Below are 20,589 nucleotides of genomic sequence, written 5' to 3'. Positions count from 1 at the left end.
TAATTAAAACTGAAAGTGATGACAGTTCGTCATTCGAGTTTCAGTGGAACGAGGTAAACACATCCACTGTGCTCCTACCAGCTTCTCCAGGATTTGTGTTCACAAGAAGCTGTTGTGAAATACATCATTAGACTCCATATTTACAAAGAAATTAAAAAATAATTTCAGGTTTCAGGATATTTTAGTCAAAAGGCAGTGCATGTATATTCTCAAGATTTTATTATTGGTGATCTTCAAAATTTTGTAACTTATTATTATGAGCTGCAAAAGCTGTCGTCATATGTCTGTATGTAACATCATTCATTATGTGATATTTGTCAGTAATAAAAAGATTATTTTTTGGAACATAATGGGGGGGGGGGGGGGGGAGAAATCAGTGTATGAAGTGGTTAAACATTGTGTTTCAGAGAAGGAACATGTCTCCCAAATATGTAAATAATAAAAACAGTTTTTGTTACATTTGTGGCTAATTCAATTTAAAAGTGCAGAGGCAAAACTGGACTTTTCTAATTAGAGAGCTTATGACCGTTATGTTGACAATGAAATAGACCAAAATAAGTTTTGAGCTCCAGAAATCTGTTGTGCCAAAAGTGTAACATTATTTACTGGCTAATTAAAAAAAAAATCTGTCATATGCCCTTTGCCATTCCTTTGATAAGGCGGGAACATGAGAATCATGTAAGAGACTACTGCTTCTAACAATGAAAAGTATTCTGGCTCAAGAAAGCGGACATGTGTGCGTGAGGTTGATTGCTTGTGTGAATGTGTGTGTGCTTCTTTTATGAAGAAAGCTTTGGTCGAAAGCTTAATATGTAACAGTATTTTCGTTGTGCATGTCTGCAACTTAACATGTAATCTTTACAATGAGTAGCAATCTGTCCTTTTCATAGTATTGTAGACTGCTACTTCTGCTTGACAAATTTATCTGGAATTAGTCCAAAGTCCAAACATACTGTTAAATATCCATCTTTACAATCAGTGATTTGTCCAGTGTCTCATGGGTCAGGCCTTCCCATACCATCTCCACCAGACGACAAAAATGTGGCAGATTATTTTGAAAATGTTGATGACATTAGTGAATTACAACAACAGAGTGCCCCATTGTTTATGAAAGGAGCTATTACAAATGATCCTCACTTTTTAATATAGGGGGGTCTAAATTGACTTGGTTTATTTTCTCAGGTTACCTAAAAGTAAAGCAGGTTACCTAAAAGTAAAGCAAAGTTAGTTACTTCAAGAAAGGCAACACATGCTTAATGGCACCAAAGTGAGTTCTTTCCGTCAGTGCCAAAAAGGGATTTGAACATCTATTTTCTAAACAGGATGACCCAGTTTTCTGTTGATCCGTTGGAGGAGTTACTGGGTGATGAGTATGTACCTAAAGATTGGAGTTGGTTCATTGGCTCCTTGAAAACCAGCTTGAAAGGTTTTGCTGCATAATGAAAATAAGTTTCCATCCATTCCTATAGTTCACACAGTTGGTATGAAGGAAAGTTACATGAACATGCATTTCTTGCAATACACTTTCTGATATGATGTCTGTGGAAGATATGTGCAAGTTTCAAAGTGATAGCTATTCTGCATGGAGTACAATTTGGCTATAAAATTTTTTGTTGGTTCTTGTGAATGGGGTTTAGCAGAGATAGAAGCAATCATTAGATTAAGAAAAGCTGACCAGGGAGAGAATCTTTTGATCCAGGACAGGCAAATGATGTTCATCAAGCACTAATAAATGCTGACAAAATCTTATTGCCTCCATTACATATCAAACTAGGTATGACTAAAAATTTTGTGAAGTGAATGAATGGATCATGATGGAACTGCATTTCTCTTTCTAAAAACCAAGTTCCTAAAGGTCAGTGAAGCAAAATTAAGAGGGAATATTTGTTGGTCCTCAGATTAAGAAACTTATGAAAGGCTCACAGTTTGAAAATCAAGAATTGGCTGCATGCTTCTCTTTCAAAAATGTTGTCATAACTTAGGAAATTGCAGATCTAAACATTATAGAGAACTAATCAGTGAGTTGATTGTGAACTATGGTAATGGGATGTAATATGTCATTGGAAACACACATTGATTTCCCATCTTGATTTCTTCCCTGAAAACCGCGGCACGGCCAGTGAAGAACATGGCAAGCGTTTGCACAAGGACATTACTGAAATTGAAAAATGCTACTTGGGGAAATGGATTCCAAATATGTTGGCAGACTGTTGTTGGAACTCAAAGTGTAGTAAAAAATTTGCTTCATATACAGTGTAGATAGGGAAAATCTGTTCTACCTAACGTTTTACACTTACTAAAATGTATAATTGCCAGAAATGTTATTTATGTGGTTACTAACAAACTGTTGGTGATGGAAGAGATTTGAATTCAGCAGAAAAACTCAGTAGAATCACTCCATTATACTTCCTTTAACATTAAAAAACTTAAATTTTGCTGCATTTTACTGCTCTTGGAAATTGATGCTTGGGCACTGAGCGTCAAAGCTAACTAATAAGTGTGAAGAAAATTGGAGGGGGGGACATACTGTAAGGTCCCCTTGGTAGAAAAGAGAGGGGGGGGGGGGGGGGGGAGCGAAACAACTTGCTGCAGACTGTGCCAACATGGGGAAGGCTGGGAAAAAGCAAACAGAAATGTAGTATTTCTATAAATTCTTCCATAACTAAGTGAAACAAGAAGAAACAGCTCTGTGCTTCCCACTTCCACCTGCCCCCCTCCTTTCTGCCCCTTCACATTTGATGCTTCTCTTGGTCCCTTCATATTACTGTACTCAAAATGTGGTTTGATCTAGCTATGTATTACAACATTTGTGACAGACTCCCTTGTACTCCAGATGCTAACTCTTTGGAGAGCAAGCTCAGGCCATAACTATGTGTTAAAAAGATCACATCCAGGTATAGGTCGGACTGTGATTTTTTTCGATGTGCGAGCCACCTATCACCGAAAACTGGACTCATTTTGCCTGAGAACAGTGTAAGGACATTGTGCTACCTGCCTCTTGACTGGTGGTGCCTTCAGTTGTCAATTTCTAAAATTATTTCGAAAGAAACATTAGCGGGCGTAACAGCTGTTGTCTTAAGTGACTGAGGCAATATCATCACACTGATGTAATTCTGCTGCAAATATGTCAAGTTTGTTGAGTGAGAAAGAAATTTTGGATGCTCAGTAGGAAGAAATTGCTCAATTATTCATCTTTCACTTTTTTCTTGGGAGGATAATTGTAGTTTCTGTCATTATTTTCGAGTTTGTAACCTATCAAAGAACTGAAGTAAAAATGGAAAAATAAATCTTGAAGCTTAGCCCCTTTTTAATATGTATTAACTCTCAAAAAAACATTAGTTGCGTATGTGCCTGTAATGCCTTAAGTAATGGCATAAATAGCCATTTTCCTAGGCCCAATGTTCCTCTAAGTTGCCAGCCTCCAAAGTGTTAACATTGGTTTTAGATCTATTTGTGTAGTAAATGAAGGCTGAAATTCATTTTAAATATGAACTGAGCTTATGAAGAAACACAAACAAAAAGTGTTTGTCATTTCCTTAGATTATGAATTAACTCTTAGAACAGAATATGAGGCAGAGGTGGAAATTTGGCAGTAATGGACATAGACATAACAATCATACTACAAATGGAGAAAACAGCATGTGAAATTGATAGATCATAAACTTTGCATGATGAAATTTAGCATTGGATTGTAGAGAACAGTACAGTATGGAATCTATAAAACAGTTGTACTGCATTTTTATCATCCCAATAGCATGTGGTATGGGATGGGTTGTGTGACAAGTGCAGTTCTGAATGCTGCAGGTGTATTGCTATTTGAGCTGCAGGTATATTGCTATTTGAGATTACTGTAGAAGAAGAGTGTGTTAGTGGTACAAAAATATTGCATAATGGTCAGGCATAAATGAGTATCTTTAAAGTACCTATAGAAAATGTCATTAGGGTTGTGTAAATAGACAAAAATTATTAAGTAGAGTTGTGGAAGGCCACAGTAAGAACTGCAAAAGTATATAAATTATGACATAACACCATGGAGTGTATTGGTGTCAGTAAGGGTGATTTCTGTTAAATTAGAAATTTTTCAGTATGCAAATAGTTGTTGGTGATGGTGATTTTACTACTTCAAGAAACAGTGATACTTGCCCACTGTGATAACGCACAGACTGCTTCATCATGTTTTTGCACACAAGGAACTCACAAATGGCATAAAAAAGACATTCACTGTTCAACAACAGTGATTTTTGGTGCTACAGAACTGTATGATTACATAGATTTTAATATAAATCATTGTCTTTTGATATGGGAAAATTTGCAACTAAGAGCACAAAAAGCAAAGAAAATGTGCACAGTGTTTCAGTATATGTCAACATCACAGTTTGGTGCTTCAGCAATGCTTAGGAATGTTGGTGAATCTTTGTTGTTGAGTAGTATGCAGGGGAGAGGAGAAAGAAATCCGTAGTCATCATTTGATAGAGGCAATGCCATCAGACAAGCAGCTGTTTTGCTTTCATTTAACATGGTATATTTTGCAAGAAATAGCTTAATTTGGCACACACCATCTAGGAAAAGTTCTCCATTTTCTGTTTTTCCTTCAGAATCCTAACTTTTTTTCTGTAAATTATTTGTGTAATCTAACATTTGGTGTAAAGAAAAATGAGTATTCCAATTTTAAATTGTTGTGAAAACTTTCAAACATTTTTAATTTCTTGTTTTCCAACATTCTAGTCTGTAACTTCCTAGACAACAGCAATAACATGTTCATAAGCATCTATACAAGTTTTTACCGGTTTCATTTCACTTATAAAATTTCTCAGCATGCTTTTTCAATACTTAAATGTCTTCAGAGAAGTCTTCTTTCAAACTGCCTTGAATTTGACATTCACAGTTGACCTTTTGATCTTCTCAGTTAAGTTGGAAGATGCACCTTACAATTGAATTTTCAGTTTTGGGAAGAGGAAAGAGTCTGTAACTGACAAATCTGATTAGTAACAGGTGTGGGACAACATTGTGACTTTCTTTTCAGTGAGGAATTCGCAAGTCATTACTGCTTGGAATTGTACAGCAAGAGAGAGTCACAAAAGGTGGAGAGATTTGAGCAGACTTGGATGCAAACTAGAAAATGTTTAAACACTGCCAGATAGGATTCCTTATTTACTCTTCTAGGTGTAGTGACATTCTTTAATGTGGAAGCAAAGTGGTATTCCCAGCAGACTTTTATATATAACTGTGTGAATGTGATATTGAGGAAATAAAACGGGAAGATTGGGATTTCAAAAAACAAATATTATTTACCAGCAATGGGGAATAGATTATTGCCACTGAAATTGCTTATCCTGCAAATGACAACCAGCATACTGAACAAAATATTATGCACTCATTAGAAGCAGGAGACTAATGAAATAAAGAAACTTCTTTAATTGGTTATCATATGAATTCAGGAAATTAACGTGTTACAATTTCCCCTGGCCATTATGAAGCCACGTTAAGTTTATAAACAAATTGGGGGACATAGATTTCTCAATAGAAGATCATTAAAAATTTGTAACTTAATAATTTTTTCATTGGATGAAAAGCTAGTATAGGTGAAATTCTGTCATATAACTAATCTAAGAAATATTTTCATGTGCTTGTAATTATGCATTTCTCTATGTATCATTATTTTACAAAAGTAGCATGCACTACAAGATTTTGTCTCCTCTTGTCATTTTGATATATCATTCTATGCAGAAATTTGTTTGCTGAGGATGATCCAGAAGAAAATGCAAAAAAGTTCCATGAGAATTCTGTTACAATGGGAAAAATGCGTGACCTGCGTAGTAAGATGGAAGCATTGTCACTTCAGAGAAAGGTACATTGTAAAGTTAATTTGAATACTCTGGAAACTATAGCTTCTGGAATTTTTAAAGATTAGCTTGTAAGGATAAAGGGACATAGCTTAAACTGTGCCAAATGAAGGTGAGGTTTAAAATTTTTTAAGGGGTAGGAAAGATCTCTCCAAACTTAGGGACAAAAGAGAAGCTTGGTGAACCGAAGGATTAGTGAATAACAATACTATATCAGTTGAGTTTCACACATTTAAAAATTCCAAAAGCTAAACATATTCATGTGACTTCCAGTTTACATGTCTGTTGGTTCTGTTCCTGTTTCCGTTGCTGGTGAGTATACACTTCACTTCTCTCGCAAATATAGCAGACAATTTTTTGAAAGGCGTATAATTTTGCTAAGTTTCTTTGATGACTCTATTATTGTAATGTCAGTCATTTAGAATAATTGTTTACACTACAGATCTTAACAGTATGCTGCTGCATGAAGGTTTATTTTCAATTAAAAAAGCACTCAACATCATCATCATTTGTTTGTTGCCAGGAGGACTGGTGTGTTATGTTGTACAATGTTGTAAATTGATAGAAAATTGGTTTACACTCTATATAAAACTGCTTATTGTTTACTTGTGCATAGAAATTCTGATAGCTTTGCCTGAAGTTCCTTGATTCTTTATAAAACAGCACAGGAACACAGACATGTAAGAAATCTGTTCCTTGAAATTAAAATGTGATAAAGAGAATGAGAGATAAAAGTATTTATTTGAGAGCTTTTTGAAAAGAGTAAGTGCCATGTTATTCATTTTTCTATATGTTTTCTGTAAATTGCATTTTTTAAATTGCCACTAAGCCGTGCATAATGCAACAGCTGAAATGGAACAGATGTAATTCATACATGAACAAGGAAATAAATTACAGTAAGTGTGTAAGTTCCATTGAACAATACAGGTGTACAGGTATAGTAAAAGCTGTTATTTATATAATCACCACTAATCATTTCATTGAGTATGTATTCACATATATGCATTGGACAGCAGGCATGGGCAACCATCTGTGACCCATAGGCTTGATTCACATAACTTATGCACACGGGGTAGGCCGCATCATCGCTTGATGCAACAGCAGAGCTCCTAGTGCATGAAGTCAGAACTGTAGTGTCTGTGACATTAATTTTTATTGGCTAGTGCACCAAATGAATGACACCGCATTCATGACAATCCATGTGTTTTTGAAAGAACATTCATTTTATGTCACACAATCTTCAGATGTTAACATTTATTTACATTTCATGAGGTTTTTGCAATACAGAATATTCGCCTTAGAAACCTCCATTGCAAAACTCTAAATGCCATTAGTAAAGAAACAATTTTCACGGCATGTAAATAAATGTAAACATTTGAAGATGTGAATCCAATCCTCTTGAAATAGCACCATGGAAAAATAAACACTTACGGTTGCAGATAATTCATAATAAATTACCTTCAGTTTCAACAACTGCTGTGTCCTAATACGTCCTGAGCAGAGTACAGTGTGAGAATCTCACTTTCAGTACCATGAAATTCATCTGTGGGCTGGATTGAAACCAATTGCTGACCGGATCCTGCCTGTGGGGTCACTGGTTGCCCACCCACATTCTACAACTTTTAGTTGTATAAAATCATTTATGTATGGAAGTATGTCTTCCAAAAATCTTGTAAAAGTACAAATTACTATATTCTTGTTTGAAGATAGTCACCGATGACCGTAGCAGTCTGGTCCCTTTAATCCCACAAGATAGTCATGTGCAAGTAAGATGAGGAAAAGTGTCCTGATTTTTCCAACGACAAATGTAGTTTAAATTAATATATTCTTGTTGAAGATAATCATGTGCAAGTAAGATGAGGAAAAGTGTCCTGATTTTTCCAACGACAAATGTAGTTTAATAAGATGAAATTTCAACTGATGATTGTAATATGCTTACGAACATTGACAACACATTTACCTCTACTTGCACCTGTGAACACCTACCTCCCTTTCCCCCTCCCCCCAGGCGCGCGCACACACACACACACACACACACACACACACACACACACACACACACGAACAGCATGAGAATCAAAAACTCTATTGCAGAAATAGTAACAATTCACTTTCATTGGTATTTCTGGTGTGAGAGATGTTATAAGTGATAAACAAAATCTATAAAAAAATTATACAAATGTCATATATTTGTATTAAATGAAAAAGTTATTAGAACAGTATTATTCTTGTGACGGTTCCTTCAAACTTGAAGAAAATAAAATGTTACATTTTTTTAGTATTATTTTTAATGTTCTTGTATACCACAGACTTTCAGATATTGGCAGCTTTGTTGTTCCTGGTTTTTCCTACCATTAATTTTCTCAAGTTTCACTTACATGACAGCAGAAAAGTAATGTAGTGGTTAGAATGCAAAACCTGTGATCAGAAGAAGGGGTTCCAATCCTTGCCCAGCAAACTTAGTCTGAAAAATAAAAGAGAGCTACTGACAGAAATGAAGCATGAAGGATAGTGTGACTTGCCAGAATAGTTCAGTCGAAAGGATTCCCACATGTTCTGGGTTTGAGTCCTAGTACAGTGCACAGTTTTAATCTGCCCAGAAGTTACAAAATGGCATGTACTTCACTGTGAAGTGAATGTTTAATTCTAGAACTACTACATTAAGTTATTAATCTGTCAGGTTTTTTCGACTTGATTGATCAATGCTGTGCTTCTGGATGTTCTGCTGAGCTGTTATTTCCATTTTATGCATAATATTTTGACAAATGACCCAGCCATCTTCCTCAGGAGTTGCAAATTATGCTGTTTATGTACCCTGTGCCTGGACTTCAACCAGACTGTGGATTTTCTTTGTCTCGCACAGCTGTTTATAGCAGACTTCGATTCCTGACACCTACTATACCCTTTGAGGCTCATTAGTTTTTCAGAGCTCGCACTGATATTTGTGAAACACAAGTCCTCTCAGCATTTTCTAACTCTGGTGGATGTTATGACTGATGAGTTTTAATAGACTGAGTGCAGGACCCCAAGCGTCAATCTCTGCCCCTTCTAATTCTGGTTTTCTGACATTATTATTTCAATAGACTCTTCAGTCCTTTCATTGCTACAGATGAGCTCTTTGCATTCTGTGCTGAGGCTGCCTTTGTTATGACCGCACTGCTCACCAAATGCTGGTACCTGTGCTGAGAGACAGTGTTCCAGCTGATATGAAATACTAATCGTCCAATTTTTCAAAACCTATTAGGTGAAAAAAAATTTGAGTTTTGCACATCTTACTGACTGATATCTGCTCTAGATAAAGAACGGAATTTCTTTTCATTATCCATCATCCTTGCTGCACTGCATCAAATTAAATAACACACTGCACGAAATTTTAGTGTGTATGCAGAAGTAAAAATGCATTGCATGAAAGTTGTGTGTACTTTATCTTAGCTTATAGATGGCAGTGAATGAAGTGTAGGTAAGAAATAATAATTTTATTTAAAATTGAGGGCAGAATGAGATTTCATTTCATTCTCAAGTTATTGGGGTTTATGTGCGAAGGACAATAGTGCACAACGTGCCCATTCATGTCCTTGCACATCTCAGATCATATTGTCATAACAATCATCATATCTCATAAACAACTCAAGATATCAAAATGAGGTTTTCTGCAAAATAGCGTGCAATGAGGCACGTAAGTTGTATGATAAATACTCAAAACTTCTTTATTCATCAAGATACGAAAGTAAATCGTGTGCACCAGTGAGAGGTCGGCGGCTCGGGACGCATTCATAGAGAGTAGAAAAATCCAAGCGGCACGCATATACACATCCATAACACCTGGGGAATGGCGTAGCAGGCTTGTACATGCCCGCACCAGCAAAAGGGTTAATTATGCTGCTCCAGAAACTTAGCACTTGAACTAAAATACTGGTCTCATCATGTTTTATTTTATGATTATATTCAACATAGCACTCAGTGTCAGCTGATTTGCTTGGTTACTGGTTGGGTGTGTCACTGAAGTTCCGTGTAACTCTTCTTGACTGTACTTATAGTCTGCCCCATGTAAGACATGCCACATTCACATGGAATGTGATACACACCCAGCTTTCGGAGATCTAGATCGTCTTTAATATTATAAAGCATTAATTTTACCTTACTTGAATGGAGAGAAGTACAATGGATGCCATGTTTCTGTAGGAGTCTACCAATCCTTCCGGATATTGGGCCAGCGTAAAGTAGATAAGCAGTTTGTAGCTTCACTTTCTCAGTCTCTCTCTCTTCTTCTTCTTTTTCAGGCATTCTTGATTTTGACTGCATCACCCATTCAGTTTGATGATCTGAATATCTATTCTTTTGAAACACTATTCATAGGTGTTGTAATTCTTCAGGGAGGCTTTCCTTGTCTGAGAGTGTTTGAGCTCTGTGGGCCAGAGTCTTTAGCACAAAACTGGCTCAGTACAGAGGTTAGTGTGTGTGTAGGTTCTGTATACATACTGTAATCCAGGGATCTGTCCATTCTTCTTGTAACTAACACATCAAAGAAAAGTACTTGGTCCTCTTTTAAAAATGTACTATCATTATTTTTGTATTACGATGTATAAAGTTTCATTGTTCTAGAAACTCGAACCTTCTTCGCTCCTTGTGGCCATACAAAGAATTTGTCGTCCATTTACTGATTGAAACAGGCTGCTTTCAACTTGGCAGATTGTAGTGCTTTAGCTTCAAATTCTTCCTTGTGTAGCTTTACCGTGATGGACTACCCATCACCACATCTTCATTTTGATCATACAGTATTATTTTCCGTTGAACGGTTAATACTGTAAGCTGATATCGGAACATGTCAAAAAGTTTACTGCAGTTAGTTTCAGTAAATCATAAACTGACGATAATATCCTTAGCCTGTAGCTCCAGTTGACTGAGACAATGTACAAAGTCAGCGGAGTTGTGAATGTTGTCTTCACACTTCCCCACATGTTCTCCGAGAATGCGTTTCTGGTATTTTACTGGCTGGTATGTAGGTTTGCCAATATTGCTAACTAAAGGTCTCAGAGGAATTCCTTCCTTTTGTTCCTCAGGAAGGTCATATAGGCATGGTAGCACTGCTGCTCATGTTTCAAGATCCTTAGTGATGATACTTGGCAAACTGACTTAGTGGGAAGAGTCATTATCATCCTCTCGATTTTATTTATAGGATAAACAACCATCCTTCTATATAGTACATCATTCAAAAGATCAAAAATCATCTTATTATAGTACACACATGATATTAGGACTGTAGAGTTGTCCTTATTGGCTGGCAAAACTACAGTTTCCTTGACATCTTGCAGATATTGCAATGGTACTCATCTCCCTTGGAGATCGATCTTAGCATTGGCACCTTGGTAAGTGCTCTACAGCTTTGTGGTGAACTCTCTTGAATATGATGATGATTTGAAATATGATGAGACTGGTATCATGGTACAAACACTAAGTTCCTGGGCCATCATAATTAAGGAATCTGTTGAAATAAAGATGTCAGGAAACCTAATAAGAAGGGACAGAGGTTTCAATTTAAATGATGTGTGGAGTCCAGCACTCAATTTATTAAAATCTCACAAGCCGCCACATCCAACAGAGTTGGAAAATGTTGAAAAAATTTGCATTTCATGGAATATCAGTGCGAGCTCTGAAAAACAAGAGCATTGTGGGCATCAGGATCATACTCGGCTATAAATAGCAACACAAGACAAACAATAGTTCACAGTGTGGTTAAAATCCAAGCTGCAGGTACACGTAACAGCAATACTCGCAGCACCTAAAGAAGATTGCTGGATCAGTCATCAAAATATTGTGTATAAAAATGAAATAACAGCTTGGCAGGACACCTAGAAATACACCATTAATCTTAAGTTAGTTTTTCTTTGGTTTTTTGGCCATTGTTGTGGAATTTGAACAATCAAGTGTGGTAAATTGCAATTATCTTATTACATTTTCAGTCAACTTCCATACTAATAACAGCCAACTCAGAGTAATCCTTGCAGGAGTCATCTGCTTAATTAGGCTTCACATTAAAAAATCACTAAGGTTTTCTCCACCTGGATGAGCACATCTCTGTTATAAAAATGGAGACATTTTTTCAGTTGTGATCAGGCTAGATTATCATCAGTTTAATGCTGTTGAAAAATTAATAATTCACAAGCTGTTTGTTGTTCTTGATACTATGATGAATGTACTTAACTGTAGCTGCCAATAATCAGTTTGTTGCACAACAGAGAAAAGAGATGATTGATTCAGAGGATGATTCTCTTAACTACCAAATTAGATAGTTTTTTAATGCTGTTGAAAAATTAATAATTCACAAGCTGTTTGTTGTTCTTGATACTATGATGAATGTACTTAACTGTAGCTGCCAATAATCAGTTTGTTGCACAACAGAGAAAAGAGATGATTGATTCAGAGGATGATTCTCTTAACTACCAAATTAGATAGTTTTATCATGTAGTAAATTTAAAGACAAATGAATTTGAGTATTTTCAAGTGTTTACAGCTGTAAACTTATTCTAGCTATTCACAGTCATTATAATGTAGCACTTCTACCATACAGTATCATGTAGGTTGGCACCATCATTCATCATCAGAATATATGGCAGTAGCCCATTCATTTTAAGTATATAGACACAAATCTGGGTTTTACCTGTAGTAAAACCAACCAAATCCTTTTGGGAGGTTTACTGATTCCAATTATTTACTGTAGTTCGACTTGCTCTTGGCCACCACATGTAGCTCCTATATTTGTTAGATCATTTTTATGTTAATATTTTGCATCATAAACAATTACCTTCAGTTTTTGATTATATAAAATGAAGGTTTTTCTGTGTCACTTGGATTGCCTGCATTCATGTTTGATATAAACCTGGCGTGTCTAACTTCAGTTTTTAATAGCAGTTTTTAAGTAGTCATCCCATCATGCTGTTTCTTTTAGAATACTTATTTAACTCCATCACTCACATAATTTCTTTACAGTTGCTGCCATCACCTCTTGTAGAGTAACCCCACTCTTCATTTGGTAATCTGTTTCCCTTTCAGGGACACAAAGTGAGATGGTGCAGTGGTAAGACACTGGACTCATATTAAGGAGGACTCATATTAAGGAGGCCATCCACATTTAGGCTTTCCATGATTTCCCTAAATAATAATGCAAGGACAATTTCTTTACCCATCCTTCCCCAATCCGAGATTGTGCTTCATCTCTGATTACCTTGTTGTCAACTAGACATTAAACCATATTCTTCTTTCCTTTCCTTCCTTTCTTTCAGTAACAACCTACCACTATTCCCTTTTGTTTCTTCTTCCCCACCAAGTTTTTATTTTTGGTGATCTCTGATTACAAAGTTGACGGAGCTTTTTCAATATTATATACACTCCTGGAAATGGAAAAAAGAACACATTGACACCGGTGTGTCAGACCCACCATACTTGCTCCGGACACTGCGAGAGGGCTGTACAAGCAATGATCACACGCACGGCACAGCGGACACACCAGGAACCGCGGTGTTGGCCGTCGAATGGCGCTAGCTGCGCAGCATTTGTGCACCGCCGCCGTCAGTGTCAGCCAGTTTGCCGTGGCATACGGAGCTCCATCGCAGTCTTTAACACTGGTAGCATGCCGCGACAGCATGGACGTGAACCGTATGTGCAGTTGACGGACTTTGAGCGAGGGCGTATAGTGGACATGCGGGAGGCCGGGTGGACGTACCGCCGAATTGCTCAACACGTGGGGCGTGAGGTCTCCACAGTACATCGATGTTGTCGCCAGTGGTCGGCGGAAGGTGCACGTGCACGTCGACCTGGGACCGGACCGCAGCAACGCACAGATGCACGCCAAGACCGTAGGATCCTACGCAGTGCCGTAGGGGACCGCACCGCCACTTCCCAGCAAATTAGGGACACTGTTGCTCCTGGGGTATCGGCGAGGACCATTTGCAACCGTCTCCATGAAGCTGGGCTACGGTCCCGCAAACCGTTAGGCCGTCTTCCGCTCACGCCCCAACATCGTGCAGCCCGCCTCCAGTGGTGTCGCGACAGGCGTGAATGGAGGGACGAATGGAGACGTGTCGTCTTCAGCGATGAGAGTCGCTTCTACCTTGGTGCCAATGATGGTCGTATGCGTGTTTGGTGCCGTGCAGGTGAGCGCCACAATCAGGACTGCATACGACCGAGGCACACAGGGCCAACACCCGGCATCATGGTGTGGGGAGCGATCTCCTACACTGGCCGTACACCACTGGTGATCGTCGAGGGGACACTGAATAGTACACGGTACATCCAAACCGTCATCGAACCCATCGTTCTACCATTCCTAGACCGGCAAGGGAACTTGCTGTTCCAACAGGGCAATGCACGTCCGCATGTATCCCGTGCCGCCCAACGTGCTCTAGAAGGTGTAAGTCAACTACCCTGGCCAGCAAGATCTCCGGATCTGTCCCCCATTGAGCATGTTTGGGACTGGATGAAGCGTCGTCTCACGCGGTCTGCACGTCCAGCACGAACGCTGGTCCAACTGAGGCGCCAGGTGGAAATGGCATGGCAAGCCGTTCCACAGGACTACATCCAGCATCTCTACGTTCGTCTCCATGGGAGAATAGCAGCCTGCATTGCTGCGAAAGGTGGATATACACTGTACTAGTGCCGACATTGTGCATGCTCTGTTGCCTGTGTCTATGTGCCTGTGGTTCTGTCAGTGTGACCATGTGATGTATCTGACCCCAGGAATGTGTCAATAAAGTTTCCCCTTCCTGGGACAATGAATTCACGGTGTTCTTATTTCAATTTCCAGGAGTGTATACAAATCTCACTCCGTGATCTCCATTTGTATGTTCACTCACCATCAGCAGGTCTGTAAATGATTATAGAGTTGCAGTTCTCTCTTGTGATAGTAGAACATCCACCAAAGTACATTAGTGTTATCTTTAGTATTGTCACCACGCCTCGTAGATTATATAAAGGATACGAACAGCAAACAATGTTGGAAAGATGTGGTGGTGTTTACTCATGTGACACAATGTTATCAGCACCTGACAGTGTTTGAAAAGAGCATCATTGTGGATCTCCATTTGGCCGGCTTATCAAATCTTGCAATATCCAGATTTGTGAGCCATTCAGGCTTGACAGTGGTCCATTGTTGTATTGCATGGGAACATGAGAACAGGCATACTAGTCATCAAGGTTCTGGTTGACCATGTCTGACCCCACAATGGAGTGTTACAGTACTGGGTACCAAGAACATCATAACCTCTTCACATCTTTGCCTGCCTTTCGAGAACAAGTAATGGACTCCCCATAACATTCCGTCGCGCCACATCCTTGGTTGGAGACTAGCATCAACTAAACTGCAGAATTACCATCCCATACATGGGCTTCCATTGACACCACAATTCAAATGGCTCCATTGAAGTGTTGCCACGACCAGGAAGATGGACTGCTGATTAATGGTGAATCACGCTCCTGCACTACCACAGATCTTCGTCAGTGAATGTGACAGCAACCTGAAGAGAGTCCCATTGTTCCAGTGCAATGTTTCAGAGAGGCACTGTGGTGTTCCTTTTGGCAACGTGATTTGGGGAGCCTGGGTATGATGTCAGGTCATAGCTGGTAGTGACAGGAGCAGCTCTGGCAGTGCAATAATACATAATGGACGTCTTGCAGTTTTGTATCAGTTTTAAGGTGCCATTTTTCAACATGACAATGCTCATCTACACATGGCATGTGTGTCTATGAATTGTCTGCATGTTGTTGACGTACTCTTGTGGCCAGTGGGATCCCCAGATCTGTCCCCGATTGAAAATGTGAGGAACCTTTTGTGTCAACTCCTTGCCAGTGTTAGTAGCCAAGATATCGAGGACCAGTTACAACAGTTGTGGATAATCTTACCTCTGGAGAGGATACAACAGCTTTATGACATCCTTCCCAATGTGCATCAAGGCCAGAGGGGGTGCAACATCATACTGATAAGTGGACTCACACTGCTATGTTCTGTGTAAGTTGGACTTGATTTTGTTATCAGAGAAAGAACATCACATACCCTCTCAACCAGTAAAGTTTCACTTCATTTTCACCTCATTTTATGGTTGCTTCACTTTTTTTGTCTGGCAGTGTACTTTAATACCTCTGATAATCTTCCAGGCTTTGGGATATGTTAAAATATATCAGTGATAGTTCTACTTTTAGCACCCTAACTGTAGTGATTGTTGGTTTTAATTCATATAACTGACAGTTTAATTGTTCACTGAATAGGAAACTAAATTTCACTATAAATGTGTGGGTCTTTAAGTTATTTGAACATTCCTCTATCATCATCATCATCATCATCATCATCATGATTATTATTATTTTATTCATAGGCCAATGATCTCTTTATCCAAGAGGGATATTACTCATTTCAGTTTTATTCTACTTGATCTCATTAATTCACAAACTAAGTAATTTTATTCTTTCCTCTTCGTCTGTTCAAAGCCCAAATTCTGCAGAGGTCTATCTCCTGGTAGTCAGCTACTATCATTTGCACTTGATGTAAGGAGATTCTTATTACAAGATGCACTATAGCATAAATTATGAGTTTATCCATCTCTGACCTCCAATACTAAAGATAATTACTTGAGTTCCACCAATTGCCACTTTTAAGGTTCCTTGCAGGTTCTCATATTCGTAGCAACACGCACATGCCTGCACAGGCAGTAACCTACTTCATACTGTAGACAGTCTCCCTCACCTTTCACGAAGGATTAGACCTTTAAAGAAATAGTTTCTATGATAATAATGTGGAGGAAAAAGAGATTACTATATTCCACGGAGATGACACATTAAGCTGCAGACAGGCACAACAAAGAGACACTTGCACATTAGCTTTCAGCCACAGCCTTCATCAGAAAAAGGCGCACACACATACATTCATTCACACAAGCAAGCACACCTTATGCACACATTACCACCATCTCCAGCAGCTCGGCCCAGAATGCCAGTATTCCGATCCGAGCTGTTGGAGATGGCAGTCGTGTGCTGCGTAAGGTGTGTGTGTGTGTGTGTGTGTGTGTGTGTGTGTGTGTGTGTGTGTGTTTCTCTTTTTTAAAGAAGGTGTCTTTTAGTTGTCTGTCTTCAACTTAATATGTCATCTTAATGGCAAGTAGGAATCTATCGTTTCCTTACCTTGTTGATATTCGAACATGGAGTTTTCATTGTTTGTTTAGTTTTTGTGATAATGTATTCTTTTTTTTAAATTCATTTTCCATGTAGGTGTTTGAGTTGAAGTTTAACAAAACACATGTATGTAATGGAAATCTGTTAAATTCTGTTTCAGCAGCCCAAGAAGTCTGCACCAAGAGTACTCTCGGCAAAGAAGTCATTACTTCATGTTCGTAAAGGGACACCAAGACCGTGTAACAAACCATCCTCACAAGAACAGAGGGAGGACGTGAAAGGAAGAGCATCACAGAATTTTCTTCAACTTCCACCACTGGTGTCACCACCACCACCACCACCACCACCACCACCACCAGCACCAGCTTCATCATTATCATCATCATCAGCAGCAGCAGCCACACCAGCAACGTCAGCAGCAAATCCATCCATGCGATTTCGACTAGCTCCTTTAAATACCAGCCTTAGTTCTAAGACTGCTGTGGATGCAAATCAGCCAGACTGTTGTGAAGAAAAATCTCTGGATAATAAACAGAACTTTCAACTCCTAAATAACAGTAATCAGATTCACCATACTTTAAAGAAAGAACCAAAAGAATTAGAAAAATTACACAGTCTTTCACCTTTGGCATCTAGCACAGTTAAACACATAATAAACAAAAGATCAAGTTACTCAGGAGTTCACAGTGGTAGTAGTTCTAGTCGCGATAATGTCCAGAAAAATAGTGAATGGAATAGAAGAAGTCTGCCATCATTGGAGAAGCACAAGTCGGAAATGAAAAGGTCAGGTAAACAGTCTGTTAATCATGTTATGGTTAACAGAGGTAAGAATACAAATGTCTTGGGCACTTCAAATATAGCGATTGTTGAAGAGGAAGGTGATTCCAGTGCTGTAAATGTAGACCCAGATTTTTCACCACCATCAAATGCCATACCAGTTCCTTCAAAAGAAGCAACCACATTTACTTTGTCTCAGGTTCCACGAGAGAGAATAACATCTGTTGGTAGTGGTAGGTATCGTGTGTCTCGTCTTGTTTTGGATGAAGAATGCCGTCCAAAAACGTCCCCTGACAAACTATCACAGCATGAAAAATCAACTCTTGAAATGTGGGGAATTTTGACAGACACAAAGTGGCATAGGCATCGTAGACGGTCATCTCATTGTAATTCAAGTGTTGATTTACTTGGATTCCCTGCCAATAAAAACAAGGACAATGAGAACCCTGTAGCTCATAACAGAGTAAGCGATGAGAAGCCAGTGTCATTCAGGTCATCACTGTCTGATCTACCAGCACGTTCACCAAAGTTTGGTCGAAGAAGTTTGAATAGCAGTGTGGATGTCACCAAAGAACAGAAAAGATCAGAATGGTACCAACCAATGGCAGCAGAAAGATCTGTGCGTAAGCCACTGCTTCATCTTAGCCCAAAAATGAATTCAGAGGGAAATACTCTACAGATTCTACCAGTCCTTGAAACAAAGTTACCTCATTTGTCTGTTCCTGAGGCACCACTTCCCAAGAAACCTATGCGCATTCGTTGTGCTGAATGCAAGAAAAGGCTTAACATTACTAACACATACACGTGCCGTTGTGAGAAAACCTTCTGCTCTGCACATCGCTACTCGGAATTGCACAGCTGCACTTACGATTACAAGTCTGAGGGCCGAAAGCTGTTGGAACAGTCTAATCCACTGGTAACTGCACCAAAACTTCCCAAGATTTAGTTCACATGGAAAAATGGGCGTTCATTTAAAAAAATCTTCCAGAAATTGTATGTATATAATGTAAAGCTTGTTGTCTAGTGTACTCAAAGGTAATGTAAACTGTAATATTAACTTTTTTTTGACAAATCAGTTGCTGCCTTTTGTATTGTCCTGATGGCTTTGCTATTAATGAAGTACTGTTGTTCAACTTCTGTTAATTTGATTAAATTTTTTATCATTCAGATATATTTTCTTTCCTGGTGGTGCATCTAAATACCACACACACACACACACACACACACACACACACACACACACACACACAAATTTTTAACAAATTTTCTCAGCAAAATATTCTTAGAATATTGGATATACAAAGAATTAAAGAATTTTTATAGGTATATTGAGTCTTGAGTCTGAAAAAGTTTAGAACTTTGGGATAATATAAAACTTCTGCTGTCCAAGCTGTATGATTTTCAATGTTGACATTGATGTAGTGTTTCAGATTCAGATCAAATTTTCTCCAACTTCTGTGCTTCTCAAGGTGTTCTCCTGTAATTGGCTTTGAAATATAAACACAGTATTAATTATTACTGAGCTGCCAAAAAGTATTTGTAAAGAACTGTCCATTACAACAGTACTTAAAGTGTTATAAGATACAAATGTTAGCTAATAAATTCTGTGATCTATGTAAGCATAATAAACTATTTGCATTGTTGTTTTTCATAATTGCCAGTATTTTTTCTTTTTTTCTCCTTTGTTTCTCCCTCCCATCCTTACCCCTCCACAGAGATATTTCGTTGCAAGTTTCAGTGAAGAGCAAAATTTTAAATTTCTCTATATATGGTCACTGATAATATGATTGAATGGAATGTCACCCACCATTGCCTTTCTCTCATTTAAGTTGTAGGAAATGGTAATTAGAGATAATTTCCTTATATAATTTCTTATGATATTTCATTTTGATAGTATATGTGTGTAGCATGCTTTGGTACAGTTTCTATCAGCAGATGCCAATTTGGAATATCGTTATACATAAAAACTGGCTGTGATTATTATTTCATATTTGTCTGAAATAAAGATATTGACATTGAGGCTTAAGATATGTAAATAATGACGTCAACACTGAAAAAGGGATTTGATGACAGATAGTCCATCAAAAAAGGAGATGGTCAATAAACTCATTGTAACGGTGTTCCTTTTGTTGGCTCTGCAGAAATAATATTACCTAAATGTGCCATCTCTGTCTGCCTGGATAAAGATGCAAAGCTGAAATTAGTCACTGACCTAATATACGTGCACACTATATGACATATGTGGTTCAGTCAAAACACTTTCTCATTTGTACAATGATAAGAATGCCCACTCATAATATTAGAATGAATCTATACTAGATCACTGCACGGAAAACTACATCATACATCAGCACACTATTTTGCAAGAGAGTGATTCCATGGAGGTCATTTTAGGAGTTCTGGATAACATGAGAAAGAACTCGAAACATTATTCTATGATACCACTTTACAAGTTTTAATAAAACTAGGGTACACTAGATTACAGTTGGGGTGATGAGGAGATGAACAGAGGGAGGGGAGGTGAAGGGAGATAGATAGGGGGAGGAGCAGATGAACAGAGAGGGAGGGAGGAGGAGATGAACAAAGAAAGGGAAACAGATGGGAGGATGAGAGTGTAACATATATCCAATGCCCATACATATTTAGCAGTTGTGAAGCATTGCCAGATTCTTTAGTAAAATGTAAAAACAACGAAATATTAGTGTTGGCTCATGTGAGTAGTATTAGACATGGCAAATAAGGTAAATACTCCTAGTACACATTTTTACGAGTTTGGTTCAGGGTAGTGCTGCCTGTGAATTGAAACAATCAA

The 20,589-nt window shown here is 38.3% G+C and overlaps 1 protein-coding gene across 2 annotated transcripts in view; it reads left to right on the top strand.

The window, feature by feature from the left end:
- LOC126161457 (AN1-type zinc finger protein 4-like) overlaps positions 1-19,431 on the top strand; it is an 87,393-nt gene extending 67,962 nt beyond the window's left edge. Inside the window, exons 4-5 of one of the 2 annotated variants that reach the window (XM_049917278.1) lie at positions 5,728-5,848; positions 17,164-19,431. In XM_049917278.1, coding sequence (XP_049773235.1) covers positions 5,728-5,848; positions 17,164-18,723 — 1,681 coding nt within the window. In that variant the 3' untranslated portion in view covers positions 18,724-19,431. Of the gene's footprint in view, positions 1-5,727; positions 5,849-17,160 lie in introns of both variants that reach the window. The other variant, XM_049917277.1, reaches the window with a different exon arrangement.
- The last annotated feature ends 1,158 nt before the right edge of the window (positions 19,432-20,589 follow it).

The sequence above is a fragment of the Schistocerca cancellata genome, chromosome 2 (genome assembly GCF_023864275.1).
Source record: "Schistocerca cancellata isolate TAMUIC-IGC-003103 chromosome 2, iqSchCanc2.1, whole genome shotgun sequence".
NCBI lineage: Eukaryota > Metazoa > Arthropoda > Insecta > Orthoptera > Acrididae > Schistocerca > Schistocerca cancellata.
Note: the sequence above shows the minus strand (reverse complement) of the source record. Positions and strands in the feature narration are given on the sequence as shown.